At 32.9% G+C, this 17,162-nt stretch overlaps 1 protein-coding gene across 2 annotated transcripts; it reads right to left on the bottom strand.

Moving 5' to 3' along the window:
• Positions 1-1,901: 1,901 nt before the first annotated feature.
• On the bottom strand, positions 1,902-16,080 carry LOC126776491 (apyrase-like). Of its 2 annotated transcripts, none has more exons than XM_050499056.1 (11): positions 15,951-16,080; positions 14,226-14,448; positions 13,724-13,921; positions 13,158-13,288; positions 12,853-13,000; positions 12,237-12,363; positions 11,521-11,675; positions 10,740-10,830; positions 10,094-10,240; positions 8,841-9,007; positions 1,902-2,072 (listed from the first exon to the last, which is right to left on the bottom strand). In XM_050499056.1, the coding sequence occupies exons 1-11, from the start codon at positions 16,052-16,054 to the stop codon at positions 1,932-1,934; spliced, it is 1,632 nt and encodes a 543-aa protein (XP_050355013.1). In that variant the 5' UTR covers positions 16,055-16,080; the 3' UTR covers positions 1,902-1,931. The 2 variants fall into 2 exon arrangements, with proteins under 2 accessions (XP_050355013.1, XP_050355015.1); XM_050499058.1 differs by lacking the exon at positions 8,841-9,007 and adding an exon at positions 3,807-3,973.
• Between the last annotated feature and the right edge of the window lie 1,082 nt (positions 16,081-17,162).

Raw genomic sequence — 17,162 nt, 5'->3', positions numbered from 1 at the left:
AAAGCCAAAAACAAAACAGTACTTTATGTTAAAATATAAAATTAAAATGAATAAGCATTTACGAAATCAAAATATATACATTGTTGAAATAAAAATAACTCTTTAAATACAAAAATTTTCGTATTTTATAGGTTTATTTATCCTATATTATATTTTACTCCATCATTTAAATGTGTTGTATTATTTATATTATTATCAATTGTACATTTACCGTTCGTTTCCAATGTGGATTTAACTCTGTTACTGAGCTGAAATAAGCTTGCGGGCTTGCACTCGATTTGTTCCAAAATAATCATCTAGACACGCGGTAGCGTGTCAAGCCAAGTTCAAGCTAACAGAACTGGCGGGTAGCACCATGTGTAATTAATATTACACGAACCATTTGGAGCCACTTTTGACCGCTTCATAACTCAAAAACTATTTCACATAAGCATGTCAAATATATTGAGATATATACGTGCTCCAAATTTCATAAACACACCACAAGCGGTTATTTCGATATAAACGTCCAAAAATCGTCATTTTTATTACTGACTGACCTGACAGACAGTTCCAGATGACCTAGAAAGTTCAAATTTGGCATCCAGATAGGTAGTTGGGTGAATTACAAAGAAATAAATAAAAAAATAGTAATTTTTTATTATTTTTAATAATTTTTCAATTGGTTGATTCTATTAGGAACACTTACTTATAGTGCCTCTAATGAAAGGATTTTATCTCATTACTGATAAATAATTATTAATTACGTAATAAATACGAAAGTCGACTATACTCTTAGTTAGGATAATATATATATATTGAAGCCCAAGGTTTTACTTGGCTAGTTTTCATATACAAATTATTTTAAAGCCTTCGTAAGTTCTAAAGCTAAGTAAGTTCTTATTTTATTATTCCGTAAATTTGGCTTGCTGGTAGAAACAAGCCATCGAACACAGGACTCTTCCATGACTGTTTTAATTTGTAATTAATAATAATTTAAAAAAAACCGCATTTATCGGTCATGATTGACCTGTTCTAGCCACTGGGCCATCTCGACTTTTAAATAAGCTCCAATCCTTTTCCTCAAATAGGAATTTTAATAATGAAAAAATAATAATAAAAAAATACAGATGTTATAAAATGTTTTCTTATTTTATGTATTTGTAAAAAATACAATAATTATTGTTCAATTCGGAGGCGGCGTCTACGTCTTTTGAGAACTAGAAACTCATCTTTGAAAACAATCGTAAAATATCAATGAGTTTTAATAACACACATGTAATGTACAAAAATATACATACAAAATACATATTACCGTAAGTTGGTTGTCAATATTTCGCTTGTTAAATCTTCATTTCAAATTAAATGCAAGTGAAATGTTGACAACTGACTTATACGATATACCATTTTGATGCGTGTATTCTTGAAATGTTATAATTATTACGGTCAATGTCGCATATCACTTTCATACGTTTTACGACCGTTTTCTGCGTTGAGTTTCGAGTTTGTTCTTACAGATATAAATATTTAGTAAACACTTTACGCCTCTACAATCTTAAATAACACGGAAGTTTTTCTTCAGAATTATTCTCTGAGAAAACAGTGGATACTCACCGCATTATATGATCGTAAATTATTAAGTGATAACGTGACTTTAACTATAACAATTATACACTTAAGCAGCATAATAGCGTATCATTATGGTATCAGCAGGAAAGGGAAGGGACAGTAACGACCACGAGTCGTCATGCTCATCAGACCACGTTCTGCCATCGATGTTACTGCTAATATGTATAATAGAACACAACACGCCACCATCTAAAATCGTGTCATCGTTATGCTGTCAGAACAAGAGTTAAATCGGTTTAAAAAATGTCATGAATCAGATTTGATGTGAGTTTGTATGGATTGGTGTTGATCAATCTTGTTTTAAAATTTATTTTCTAATCGATCTAATTACGTATACAAGGATCTGATATCTGAATTCGTCCATCCAGGTCCTTGATAACTGGTGCTTGTCGTCTCATGTACTGCATCACGACGTCATAATCGACGCCAATTACTTCAATATTCTGGCGGTTATTTGAAATCATCTGAAAAAGATAAAATTCTTTAAGAAACCATAATTGGTTTATTTTCTAGTGCACTCTGTACTGTTATCTCTAAAATAATTATATACATATTATTATATTAGCTTGTACGGCAGATAATGAGGTGCCGAGTTCGAGTTCCTAATCAATAAAATTTGTACTTTGTTTCTGGTAGTCTTCGTTGAGAATAACAAGTTCTATGGTCGGTTCGAATAACACCATAATCATTTTAAAACAAATAGATTTGACCATTTTGGTGGTACATTAAGTCCTCAAAAATACTTGGTCCTTAAAAATAATATTAAATGAAAATTATATATATCTTTGCATCGTTGACAGATGATTTAAGCAGCATCACGAAGGCAGTTGCGTTCTATCTAAAGAGACCAATGCGAGAGAGGATCCTTCGGCCACACTCCCGACAAGTGTATGCACTCGCAGATACTTTGGTCTAGTGGCTTGATGTAAGGCCGTTGACCGAAGGAGGCTCTGGGTTCAATTCCGAGGTCGGGCCAATAAGAAGTTATTGGGTTTTTCTGTCAGAAAATTCTCAGTAGCAGCCCGGAGTCTGGAATTATGTACACTCTCGTGCCTCAGAAAGCACGTAAAGCCGTTAGTCCTACGCCTGAACTATTACTGGTCGTGTCGGATTGCCATCCCATCAGATTATGAGAGTTAGGGAATAGAATAGTGCACCTGTGTTTGCGCCCACACTTGTGCACTGTAATATCTCCTGCGTAGTTAGCTAATCTCTCTTGAGATTGGCCGCCGTGGTCGAAGTTGGTCTGGAGGAGATTATTATTATACTTCAAATATACAAGCTTAAATTGTAGCCGAATAATTGTATTCGTTAAGTTCATGAATCGTATCTATTCTCGTACATCGGGTTCATTAAATCGGAATTCCACTACATAGAACGGTGTAACGTGATATTTGATGGAAAATTACCATTGTGGTGTTGCTTTTTGAACCTATTGCTTGGTGGTAGAGTATTTTGCAAGACCGTCTGGGAAGCTACTACCATAATATAGGTAATATAATAAAAAAAGAGAATTATCATATTGAAAACATATAATTACATATTGAATACAGGAACAAAATTGCTTCAAGTTTAAACTAAATTACATATCTATTAAATGTTCAATTGTTGAATTAATCCTTTGTTAATGTAATTGAATGATAATAATAAAACGTTTTTAATATAATTTGATACGAAAAATTCAAGAAGGAATTTTGTTACAAATAAATTTGATAAGATATCATTGTACCGAATAACACTGAAGAGATTTTAAACCAGTCCTATTCAAAAAAGAACAAGTTTTATTATTTAACTTTATTGAATATATATTGTACTATTAGACTAGGCAGGGGCAGAGTATTAACGTTTAACGGTTAAACTGTTAGTGAGGTGGAATTATATTAAGATGTTGACATGTCCAATAGTACTTTTAGCCGAGATGGCCCAGTGGTTAGAACGTGTGAATCGTAACCGATGGTTGTGGGTTCAAACCCGGGCTAGCACCTCTGAATTTCCATGTGCTTAATTTGTGTTTATAATTCATCTCGTGCTTGCCAGTAAATAAAAATATCGAAAGGAGATTTCCCCAAACCGCATTGGAGCAGTGTGGAGGAATAAGCTCCAAAGCTTCTCCTCGAAAAAGGAAATGAGGCCTTAGCTAAGAATGAGACATTCGAAGGCTGTTACTATAGTACTTTTAAGTTTAAATCTCCACTTACGGTGTATCCACCTCCACCGTTTCCAATGAAATCTGGTGTCACAACTTTGTAATACTGATCCCGTTCCAGGGGTAAGTACCGAGGAACGTCACATTCAATACAGCGAATAGTAACACTAACGACACGACTGCCTAATGGTTTCGAATTGTCAAATAAAACGCGAAGACCTGCAATCAACATTTCAATTATTACGTCACCGTTAAAGAAGATAATTCGTGTTTTGATTAATGTCAAAATTCAATTTTGTTAATATAATGTCAAAATTAAAGTCAATTTGTCGCCGAGCTAGTTGGTTGGTACTCCCGAAGACTCGAACAAACTACGGTAAAAAAATGATTACCTTCGAAGGTGCGGTAATTTATAAAAAATTACCCCCAATAATTAAAAATTGTAAGTCAATGCAAACGTTTAAATCTAAATTATCATAACATGTTATAAAGACCTATTTTTAATTTTTAATTGTGTACACACCTACTACCAACGTATTGTTTAAAACTTTAATTACTATTTTCTTTTGTTTATACTCGTAACGATACTTTTTTTTTATAGAATAGGAAGGCGGACGAGCATATGGGCCACCTGATGGTAAGTGGTCACCAACGCTCTTAGACATTGGCATTGTAAGAAATGTCAATCATCGCTTACATATCCAATGCGCCACCAACCTTGGGAACTAAGATTTTATGTCCCTTGTGCCTGTAATTACACTGGCTCACTCACCCTTCAAACCGGAACACAACAATATCAAGTATTGCTGTTTTGCGGTAGAATATCTGATGAGTGGGTGGTACCTACCCAGACGAGCTTGCACAAAGCCCTACCACCAGTAGTACTACTTTTTTTTTCTTTTATAATTTGATTAATATTATATAACATACATAATATTGTATTACTCTCACAAAATTATTGATATCACAAGAACGACGAACTACCTACATAATATTTTCTTTAAATTGTAACATTTCTCATGTAAGTGGCTGTATTGTCTTTTTTGAGGAATAAATGTCTATAAACTGATGTCAAATAGAATCTTAAATACTAAATTGATAAAGAAATTGTAACAGAACTAAGGTTGAAGTCAATCAAAATCAATCAATCAATCAACAGCCAATCGTTGTCCACTGCTGAACATAGGCCTCTCCCAAGGTGCGCCAAAGCTCCCTGTCCTTTGCCTTCCGCATCCAGTTGGTGCCCGCCACCTTCTTAAGGTCGTCGGTCCACCTGGCTGGAGGGCGCCCTACGCTGCGCTTGCCGATTCGCGGTCTCCACTCTAGGACTCGTCTGCTCCAACGGCCATCGGTCCTACGACATACGTGACCAGCCCACTGCCACTTCAGCCTGCTAATTTTGCAAGCTATGTCGGTGACTCCGGTTCTTTTCCGGATAATCTCATTTCTGATCTTATCCTTCAAAGATACTCCGAGCATAGCTCGCTCCATAGCACGCTGAGCGACTTTGAATTTGTGGACTAGTCCCGCAGTTAGTGTCCACGTTTCGGCACCGTATGTCATGGCAGGTAAGACGCATTGGTTGAAGACTTTCGTCTTCAAACATTGCGGTATAGATGACTTGAGGACTTGACGAAGGTTGCCAAATGCTGCCCATCCCAAGCGAATTCTTCGATCGGCTTCCTTCTCGAAGTTGTTCCTACCGACTTGTATTATCTGTCCTAGGTAGGTATATTCACTAACAACTTCGAGAGGTTTCCCCTCGACGTATATCGGTCCCGGCACGACATGCCTATTGAACATGATCTTGGTCTTGTCCAAGTTTATACCGAGACCGACACACCGGGAAGACTCGCCTAGGCTACGCAGCATTTCGGTGAGTTGTTCCAGCGAGTCTGCTATGATGACGATATCGTCGTCAAATCGAAGGTGTGAGATGTACTCGCCGTTTACATTGACTCCATACCTAATCCAATCCCGCGTTTTGAAAACGTCTTCCGACGCGTTGGTGAACAGTTTCGGGGATATTACATCCCCCTGTCTCATCCCTCTGCGCAGTTGGATCGCCTTCGTCTTACAGTCCTGGATGTGGACAGTCATTGTAGCGGCGTTGTACAGACATCTCAGTACCTCGATATATCTCCAATCGATATGACATCTCTGCAATGAGTCGAGCACTGCCTAACTTACACTTGAAGTAGGACTAACTAACTAATTGTTGGCATACAAATAATGACTAAAATAATTAGATTTATGCTTTCTTTTGTATCTGGAATTATAGTAGCTTCTCTAGACATATACTTGAAATAAAATACGTAATATTTTCTTTCAAAACTTTTGTCATAACTGTTTGTAGTCTCTGCGTTCTCTACATGAAGATAACACGTTACATTACGCTTGGAAGTTGAATTGATTTGCATGATTTTTTTTTATTTACATCTCACGGGATTTGTATTATATTATTTTCATAATAAATGAAAACATCAAGCGCTCTGCTATATATGAATACTGATAGTTTAAAATATTTATGTACCGTGAAACAAATGTTGGATCGCGAAATGTTACGGTCGTTCAGTTTTATTCTGGAATTTATAATGCTTGTTAAATTTTATACAAAAATTTAACACGGGATATTTAAATACGTTACACACAAAATTTGCGAAACATTAACATTTTGACATCGCTACTAAGGGTGATCATTATTTACAAACACATTAAGAAGGGAACAGTTACCCAATATATTGTATCATTTGTATCGCAAATAGTGCTTAAACTTATCACTTTAATTATTTAATAATAAACGCTAGAACTCTAATAATTAAAAAATATATCAAGAGCATCTTTTATTCTGAATAAACTCAATAACAAATAAATGATTTGAACCCAGGATTTCGAGATATTCTTTTAAATCAATGATGCAGTTGAAACTATCGCAATGTAATATGTTTAATATCTATATCATGACCTTATCATATTTATTTATCAAGCTACTTTCATTTAAAACCAGACTGTGAACAAACATCGAATACGTGTAACTGTTGATCTCAATAAGGCTTTAATATTATATTATAATTTATAATGTACTTCTATCTCATTCTAGCTTCGGCGGCCATTCTCAACGGAGCTTATCCAACTGTGCAGAAGATATAATAAGCGCAGAAGTGTGTGCAATATCAATATGCACAATCTCTATTCTCTAATCTCATAACCCAATGGGACGGCAATCTGACACGATCGGAGAGACCAGGAGGACACGTTTTCGAGGTTTGGAAGTTAAAGTCCACCCTCATATTTTCAATATTATGAAAAATATACAAATTAACCCTCAGCGAACTTATATTATGCCATGAATACTGATTTTAAAACCATCACCTGCATAGCGTTTCCATTAAAACTATTCGTGGTCAGTACGATAGAAGCAATAACGGTTAAATTATGGAAACAATATTATGCTAATGGCTAAACTCGGGGGAATACTTCAATCACAATATCATTCTCAGCCAATATAATCACTTCAATTGTATAAAATCTATCAATTCAAGAAAAATTTCAAGTCACAAATTTGTAATTTTATAGAAACGAGTTACAATTTAAGAGTTATACGTTTTACGATAATTTGAACTTTGATTTTGGAGCTACAACATAGTATATGTTGTGCAATAGATTAATGTGATCAGTAAACGCACAAATGGAAAATGAATGAAATTAATATGTTATAAAATAAGCGTTTTTCGTGACATTCGTATAATAGTTATTTTTGTTATACATTTTTTTTTTCGTGTCTATTATTGTAATTAAGTTTTAGTTTATCTATATTTCGTGTTAAGTGAATTTGCTGTAACTACTTATTTCTTTTTATGAATAATTACAAGCGGTGTTTACCTATAATTAGATGTTACGCTATTCTATGTATATATTTATTTTTCAAATGTACTATGCGTTATATACAGCGTAAACAACTGTTGGTAAACCTTAATAATTAAATAAATAATCGTTAGAAACTATGTTTGGGACATAACATTATCTAGATGAAGGTAGTGTGTACCATTTTATTTAATTATCCTGTCTTCAATTATTTGATACAAAACATAAACAAGCATACAAAAGTTAAACAAGCCTCGACTTGTTTAACTCATCACCTGCTGTATTTCGCAAAACGGCAGCGGAATACATACAAACAATAATAATTAAGGAATAAGTGTATTAATTAAATAAGTAAATGCTTTAGGTTAAACCTGTAATGTTTACTTATGTTTTGTAAATAAATAAATAAAAAAAAATAATCCCTCGCATTGATCAACCTATATTTACTCTTTGACCACGTGACCTTGGCGAAATAATTTATTGTAATTTATTATAGCACAACTAAAAACTATTATTAAAAATAATAAAAATAATTAACACTGTAAAGAAAATTTTGGCATAATAGGAAGTTAAAATGACAGAATTATTAATACATGAATATGTCAATTATGGTTGAAAGCTGTCGAAATATCCAGTTGTCGGATGATAAAATAGTGAGATTAAATATATAAATTAAATAATATATTTTCTCATAAAACACATTTCATATTTGATAACACACTTTATAATCTAGATGAATGAATGCATTTCATGCATTGGAAGAAATTCTGTGTTCCCATCAAGTCGAACTGTTCTAGTGTAAAGAAAAAAATTGGATATTTAAGATAATATCAAGTGGTAAAAAAACGGGTAAAGAAAGTTCTAATTAGGCTGATAATAATATAAGAGAAATCTCGTGATATTTCTCTCATAATTACATGGAATATCATGTTCCATAATCTACATGATCACCACGTTCCATAATCCACTGAGCCATGTAAAAATGTTTTTTTTTATTAATATACGCTTCTATAAAAGATATTACAAAATAGCACATAGATGATATGAAAACGTTTGGTCAAACCGTTTTCTTTAGCAATCGTTCTACCGAATTAAATACATTTGTCATACGTTTTTTAATTGTTCTTATTGTTTTTAATTTTTTTGTGCATATGGATTTGGAATCCAAATAAATAAATGAATTATTGAATGAATGAATAAATAAATATAAAAAAGAACTCACAGTAAATCCATCACCACCATTGCCAATGAAGGTTTGAGATACCACTTTGTACATTTTGTTCAGATCTAATGGCTCGTAGCGTGGTATCGTACATTCGGTACAACGGACAGTTGCATTGATAACACGACTATTGATTGGAAGAGCACCATCGAAAACTGCACGTAAGCCTGTGTCCAGAAACAGTTTCGTTACAAGCAGTACATTACATACACAAAAACAAAATGCATGGTACAGTCTATATAACGGCGCACGGTGCGAAATCTTGTTAAGATTTTGTCGGAAAAAGCTCATTTTGACAGCTTTCTCGAGTTATATTTGTCATTTGATCCAAGGTATCAGCTATTATGTCAAATAACTAACATAGTTTCCCAAGTTTCACATAATATGAATAGACGAAGAAGATTGGCAAGTAATTAAATTTTGAAGACAAACGACATACATTCTGTTAAAACAAATAAATAAATTATATATTATATGAATAACATACCCCCCATAACAGTGTGGGGCCACTGTTCCTGTGGGGGAAAAGCGTAATGCGTTTTTCCAGCGTGAAAAAAAGGCTGATTTGTTTTATTTCGTCAACGCCAAACACTAATAGTACAATTTCAACAGAAGAATAAAAATATTTTTCACTATAATATATTTATCATATATTATTTAAATGTTTGTTTATTTATTTAATTTTCAAAAAACACCTATATTCCTTAGTTTATATCATAATCATAATTTAATCAGGTATATCATGATTTATCTTTTACTGTCATCAGTAACTTGAAAGACAAAGCACTGATGAATACAAAAATTTCCGTTTGGATGTTTGTTACTCGAACAAGGACGGATTCTTACAAATTTTTGTCATAGAAGTTATAACAAAATTACTAAAATTCAAATTGTTAGACATCTAATAAACTATTTACTAACAGGGTTGTTGAATGTGTTTATATAAAAAAATATTACGCTGTGTTTTGTGAAATTGATTAAATAAAGAGAGAGTTGAGATGAAGTAAATAGAAACTTCAACCTTAATCGAATATCGTGGGTTCAAAACACCAAAGCTTCTTTGATACATCGTTATACGCATCTTATCTTGTGCAGGAAAACATGGGGGACACGTGTCCGATGCATTTATTCTTAAATGCCTATCCATAAACCCGCACTGAACTTGAAAGAAGACTTGCCCGACTGTTCGAAATTTATCTATTGAAACATTTTATTGTCATGATAGATTTTCTATAAATAAATGAATACTTTACCAGATACTTGAACCATTCTCGCGCCAGGCCAGGGATCGTTCGCAACGGCGTACTCCAGCATTTCTAAGACATGTTGGCCTCTCAAATCGAAAACTTCAACTCTGTTCTCAAAAGGTGTCGATAGCAGTATCTGCTCGAACGTAACGTCTGAAAGCGAGGCCTTATATTTTGAAATGATCATTTCACATCGAGTACCCTTTTGTTAAATATATGATATACATAACTTATTAATTCTGATTAATTTAAGGGAAATGTGAAAATTGATTTAGGAAATTTGAATGAGTTTCAACTGTGAAACGTATGTTTGTCATCAGGGTATTTTTTCCTAATGTCATCTTTGTCACAACCTCCGATAGAAATTGACATTATGAGGTATATGACAAGACTGTGAATCAATGCTTCTTTGTCCAAGGAACTACTATGTAATGGCATTTGTGTTTTTAATTTTACCGCCTCATATATTCTAGCGGAGTAACTACAGGTATCAAGGTCATAATACCTTTTAACTTGGTTAAGTGGAGTACCGACAGTGAAAAGATTGTATCTCATCCATACATAAATAATGGGAGGATATTTAATAAAATAAATATAAAATATTCTCCCATTCAGTTAAAATATAGCAGTGGTAAAAAAGAAACATAATTACTTCCTGGTTCAATATCGGATCTGACGCCTCCCGTGTTTATGATGCAAAAATGAGCGTAGTTCCATTTATCACCTTCAGCTTTTTCAATAGTCTGTTGGACAAAAGAAAACATTAGAAGCCTTAAAATTATCCTAAGATAATAATAAGACGCAATTTTCACCTTTTCTTCTGTCGAAATTGCAAACGAATTAAATTATTATCTTTTTATACGTTTATGAGTGTTCTTAGAAATGTAAAGTAAAAGTAAGTTTTTAATTATATTTAGGAGGTCTTTGACTTCTTTTGTGTTGAGGTAAACGTTTGCAGCTTATATGCTGTTCCATTGCGGAGCGTGAGACGAATAATGAACAAACATACAAATTTACCATATCACATTACAAATTAAGAATGTTAACTACAGTTTGCATCATCAACTCGATATCTTTTTAAACCATTTTTTTATATAAAAGGGGCAAACGGGTAGGAGGCAGTCCCGTTACAAAGTTACTACCATCGCCCATGGACATCCCCAACACCGTCGGGTTTGCAGTTGTTGCCGGATTTTAAAGATTGCTACCTCGGTTCATTTTCATATCGTATTTCATTATTAGCATGTGTTATTTGATTATTTTGTTTATATTTATTTTCATCATTAGTTACTCACTAATAAATAGCAATATAATAACCTTGAAGCTACTGAACTAACCACAAAAATAATCTACAAGATCGATTTAATAACCAAGAAAGTTATACTCAAATGACCCTTTTATGTCAGCTAAAAACATTATGTATTTATACTCACAGCATCAAGAAAAGCATCGCAGATAAAACTTCCAAGGTTACATTCTGCGCAGGAGCAATTTGACGACAAGTGAACTTTTGATACGCCTACCAGTTCATTGGCTCTTTCATTTATAATTGGCAAGTACTCATTTATCTTTTCTAGAACATCTGGCGCTAAAATGAGGAGTGATTTTAAAGAAAGTTCAAGAAACGAAGCAAAAATAAGCCGAACGGTGTATTCATTAAGTAACAATAACGTAGATGTCATTTTATTTAAAAAAGTTACCAATTCTTATTATCGTGGAAGAAATTAATTTTTGCTTTTTTATATTTGTCTAAAAGTGTGTTTTTGTTGTTGTTTGTAGGCTGTGTTACGTGGTATTCTCATCCGACTCACTTAGGCTTTCTTACAATATTTTCTTTCAACACCGGGCTCGACAGGAATTTTAAACAAAAATTAAGCAAATTCAAACTGTGCACTTTGAACCCGCAATCTTTGGGTACCCTCAGAAAAAAGAATTCATTTACTGGTAAAAATATATGCAACAAAAACATGAAATTCACGCTTGTCGCGTGAAACTGTTAAACGAAGTTACTTGTATAATATACTAAAACCTTCTCCAAAGCGCGCTGCATCTTCTGATATAGTTTTATGGTTATATTATTTATATATTTTTAGTTAAGAATTATGTAAAAACCTTTCCTAATTAAATTAGTATAGCTTTGCTAAATTACCTTGAATAACATCATGTCCAACGAAATGAGGATTACCGACCCAACTCATCAAATCACCTTCGTCATTGAAATAAAGTTTAATTTCTCCTAAGAAAGCCGTGTGAGCAGCGGCTTGGACGATAAGTACCTTTAATAAAACAAACCTTTATATCAAATGATTATAAAATTTATGATATTATGAAAATATAATTTAAGAACTCTGAACTACTTTCATATTGTAACATTTCAAAAGTTATCACAGGCTTACGACAATCGGAATTCGACCATTATAACTTGTATTCAGTATTTATTTTGCAATGCGTTATTTATACTTTTGGCAGCTAGTATAAAAAATTACTGAAAAAGTACGAATAAATATCGAATTCCGGATGTACGTGTTAATTTGTCACATTTTATTTCTGAATTTATAATGCAATTTAAGTCATCCTTCTGAGTCGGATAAAACCTAAGATATGTTAGTAGAGTCAATTCAAAATGGACCAACGTGATGATTTAGATTCTTCTCCTTTAAGGGGAAAACGTTATTATTAAAAGGAGTGAATATGGCATGCAGTCAACTATTAATAAGATATTAAATATACACTGTATATCACTATTGTATAATGTATGTCCTCACAGATCTTGTCGGCTGTTCCACTATGACTGGATAAGGGCCTTGTGGTTGAAATGGTGTGCCCTCTGGGGGATCAAAATTACTTAGTAACGTGTGACTATGACCTCCAACGACTATATCTATATATGGACCGGCATGCATTGCTATTTCTCTGAAAGCAGTACAAAATAAGAAATAATCATTAAAATATAGTATGTTTTAGTTGTATTCATTTTTTATGTATTTGTAATCATAATATACCTCACTCTTATTTACAAATATGAACATTTTTCTTTAAATTATGTATTTTGTCATTGATTTTTATTTACCTGTCAATTTCAAGGCCACAGTGGGATAATACAACAATAATGTCTACGCCTTGTGCGTGTAGTTTTTCCGCTTCCCTTCTGACTGCTTCGACTTCATCCGTAAAAACCAGCCTACCCGTTGACGCTAATTCCTAAAATGTTTGTTAAATTATTATTATAATTTATAACAAAATCAGTTATATTAATATTTAATGGTGAACGCCTATAAACGTTATGCCTTGGAAATGCTAATGAAGTCATTTACTGGGTGACTAATTCTCATCAAAACAAATTGATGGGCAAATGCGTGCAAGTACTGTTAATGTCAATCAAAATTAATGGGATTACATGTAATACGTATTTATATAGTCTAAATTCTGAAACGTCACGTTAACTCACAGCTCTGCTAAAGTTTAATTATTATGTGTGTATATTTGTTTATCATCGTAAACAATCTGATAATATGCTTCGGCTCGCAAAACCCTTTTACGACATTTTCCTTTATCGACGAATACAAAAATAATTATAATCAAATTTGGTACGCGACTATCAATGAATTTATTTCGATTTTATTTTTTACTACTTACATTAGTTGTAGATATAATGACGCCTATAATACCAATTTTACGTCCTTTTTTTTCCACAATGACACTTGGTTGGTACAATCCTTGGATAGTGGGTTCCTCATCGTCGATAATGTTTGCAGTTACTACTGTAGAATTTAAATGCTGGAGATATGGTACAATACCTTCAATGCCATTGTCAAATTCATGATTGCCTAATACCTGGAAAAAGTTCGTAAAACTGACAATTGCTTGTAATTTCTACTTAATAGTTTACTTGTTTGTATTCTATCTAACGATAAATATTCCACTACAAAAGACAAGTAGGTTTTTTATTAACTAATTGCTCGACTGAGAAAATTTATGAGGGCCCGATTTGGAATTCGAACGAATTTATGATCGATTTCTTTTATAAAGCTAGTTTGATCAACAAGTAATAATTTAGAAGCAACATTAAATTTGAACTCTTATATACAGAGTGTACGGTAAGTGATTAATAAATAGAATTTCTGTTCTATTTACTTACGTGGGCATCATGGTGCACCATATTCATGAAGTCTTGGGTGACGTTCCACCTTAATAAATTATACCATATCGTGCCCTGGAAGGTGTCTCCAGCGTTTAGCACTAAGGAATCGGGTTCCTCCTGCACGGCCTCTCTGATAAGGGTTGTGAGTCGTGCAAACCCACCAATACATGGTGCTGCTGATGGATTACATACGTTGCCAGATGGACTTGTTTCAACAAATCTGAAATTATAAGAATTAGCTTAGGAAAGTGCGAAGTTTGAAACAGTTGTGACATCTGGTGGTAGGGCTTTGTGCAAGCTCGTCTAGGTAGGTACCGCCCACTCTTCAGATATTCTACCGCAAAACAGCAATACTTGGTATTGGTTATGTTCCGGTTTGAAAGGTGAGTGAGCCAGTGTAATTATAGGCACAAGGGAAATAACATCTTAGGAAGCAATAGTGAAAGCAATGGTGATGTAAGCAATGGTTAACATTTCTTACAATGTCAATATTTATGGACATTGGTGACCACTTACCATCAGGTGGCCCATAAGCTCGTCCACCTACCTATACTATAAAAAAAAATTAATGGCCAAATAATTACTACTTTTTTATTTGAGTTACGTAGGCAGGTTGGCAAATAAAATCGTACGGTAAATCGTCATCATCGCCCATTGACATTGGCACTGTATGAAATATTAAATATTTACGTCGTCAGTGCGCCACCAACTTTTGGAATTCAAAATTTTGCCTCTCTTGTGTCTGTAACTAAATGGCTCAGTTACATTAAAACCAGAACACAACAATATAATAAGTATTGTGGTTTGGTGGTCAGGCGAGCTTGTACAAACAAGCTCTTATCTTCAATCGTTCCCTGACTACTTTGTGATATTATTATAAGCATTAAATATATATATATATATATATTATGAATATCTCTTAAAATTATTATGATTACAAAATAGTAGAAATGTTATTATGTTGTGTATGGGGTTATATTTGCCAAGTTATCACGTCAATGGCGCCTGCATAATCAAAAGTTAATATTATTATCGCATTTCAAACGATGGATCAGTTGTCATATCTCTGTAAATCAGTAGGATAAAATCTTTAGAGCACAACTCTCAACTAAAGGTCTTATGATAAGAAATTTCTTGTATAATGTTTCATGATTAGCGCGTGAAATGAAATGTTTCTAAAAAATTTAAAATTAAAAAATTCAACTGACACAATAACAGTATGAAGGCCTGTTACTTCAGTGACGGGTTATTATTTCAGAGGACCGGAGTTATTTTAAGTTATTAGGTGCATTTGCATATGGTCGTAAAGTATTTTTTTTTCAATTTTTCTTCGAAAATTTTCCTACCAGAATACCTTTACAGATTACCTTTTTAATCATAACCTTCATTCATTTTATAATTTACACTAGAAAAATATTTTACGAACATTTTTCATATCAGAACGTAGATTTATTGATTATCAAAAAATACAACTAATTGTAAAACAATATTAGATAAGTAACCGTGTTTCGATATGACAGCCAAAATATTTCAATCAATTAAGATTACTTAAAAACATCTAAATACAATACTTAAACGCATATTTGTAATCATATTTTATTTCAATATTATATTTAAAAAACTTCTATTATATCTTCTTATAATATGACATATGTTTGTTGTTCTTTTACGAAATCTTTGAAACTGAATTTAAACACAATTTAATAACCATTAAAGACTTACCTTGCGTGGAAGTCATTGTAATGTACAATATTCAACTCATAAAGCTGAGCACTCACTACAGTAAATACTGACAAACAAACAAATAATATATGAATGCACTCCATAGCCCTTGTGTGACAAGGCTCAGGTAATACACGAAAATGACATGAAACCAACTCGTCTTACAATAATATAGATTACGCAAAGATAAGATATTAAAATGCGATATGCTCTCAACGGTGCTATTCTGTAAGATCTTTGTATCAATTATGAAATTAGATTTTCGGACACACGTTTTTATGATACGTGTTTTATTTTATAGTAGACGGACGAGCATACGAGCCACCTGATGGTAAGTGATCACCAACGCTCACAGACATTGGCATTTTATGAAATGTATGTCGCTTACATCGCCAATGCGCCACCAACCTTGGGAACTAAGATGTTATGTCCCGTGTCTGTAATTACACTGGCTCATTCATCGTTCAAACCGGAACACAACAATACCAAGTACTGCTGTTTTGCGTTAGAATATCTGATGAGTGGGTAGTACCTACTAACGCTCAAACGAGCTTGCACAAAGCCCTACCACCAGTAAAAACGTGTATATCATTTAAATGCTATAATTGTTATAGTCAATGTCTCATATGACTTTCTGACATTTCACAATCGTTTTCGATTTTCAAGTGTGTTCTTAAAGAATAGTTCTACTATAGAGAAATTAATATCCATGTGATTGCAAATAGACTGAATACATTTTGTGAAGCGAGAACACACTTTTTGATTTGTGTTTTTGTAAAAACTCTCAATTATTATTCATATAGTATAAAATATGTTTATTTTGATGATATTTCATTATCTATATAAAGTCACTAACTACAGTCATTTTAATAATATATAAAATAAAAATAATATATATATATTATATTTATAATATAATAAAATATTGTATATATAATATTTTCATATATATCATTATTACTTATTCAATTTATTGGTTATAAGATTTCGAGTTAATTTTTTTTTCATTTATATTTTTAAATAAAGTAAAATAACAGTCAATACAATATGTTATAACACGCAATATTTTCCTTTAGCGTTCAACACGTGATACCATTAAAATACAATTTGAGGATATAAAAAATGTGGTGTCAGTCAGACCATATCTGCTGAATTGGTTTTACTGTTTTACATATTTTTAATACTCACGTGATATTATTTACTAATAAATTG

The sequence above is a fragment of the Nymphalis io genome, chromosome 20 (genome assembly GCF_905147045.1).
Source record: "Nymphalis io chromosome 20, ilAglIoxx1.1, whole genome shotgun sequence".
NCBI classification, from domain to species: domain Eukaryota; kingdom Metazoa; phylum Arthropoda; class Insecta; order Lepidoptera; family Nymphalidae; genus Nymphalis; species Nymphalis io.
This window is presented reverse-complemented; position numbering and strand designations above follow the sequence as displayed.

Coding starts and splice junctions, on each gene's coding strand:
- LOC126776491 (XM_050499056.1), bottom strand. CDS start 16,054: ATGGAGTGCATTCATATATTATTTGTTTGTTTGTCAGTATTTACTGTA. Junction 14,449..15,950: donor TACAATGACTTCCACGCAAG/GTAAGTCTTTAA, acceptor TTATAATTTCAG/ATTTGTTGAAACAAGTCCAT. Junction 13,001..13,157: donor TGTGGCCTTGAAATTGACAG/GTAAATAAAAAT, acceptor TACTGCTTTCAG/AGAAATAGCAATGCATGCCG.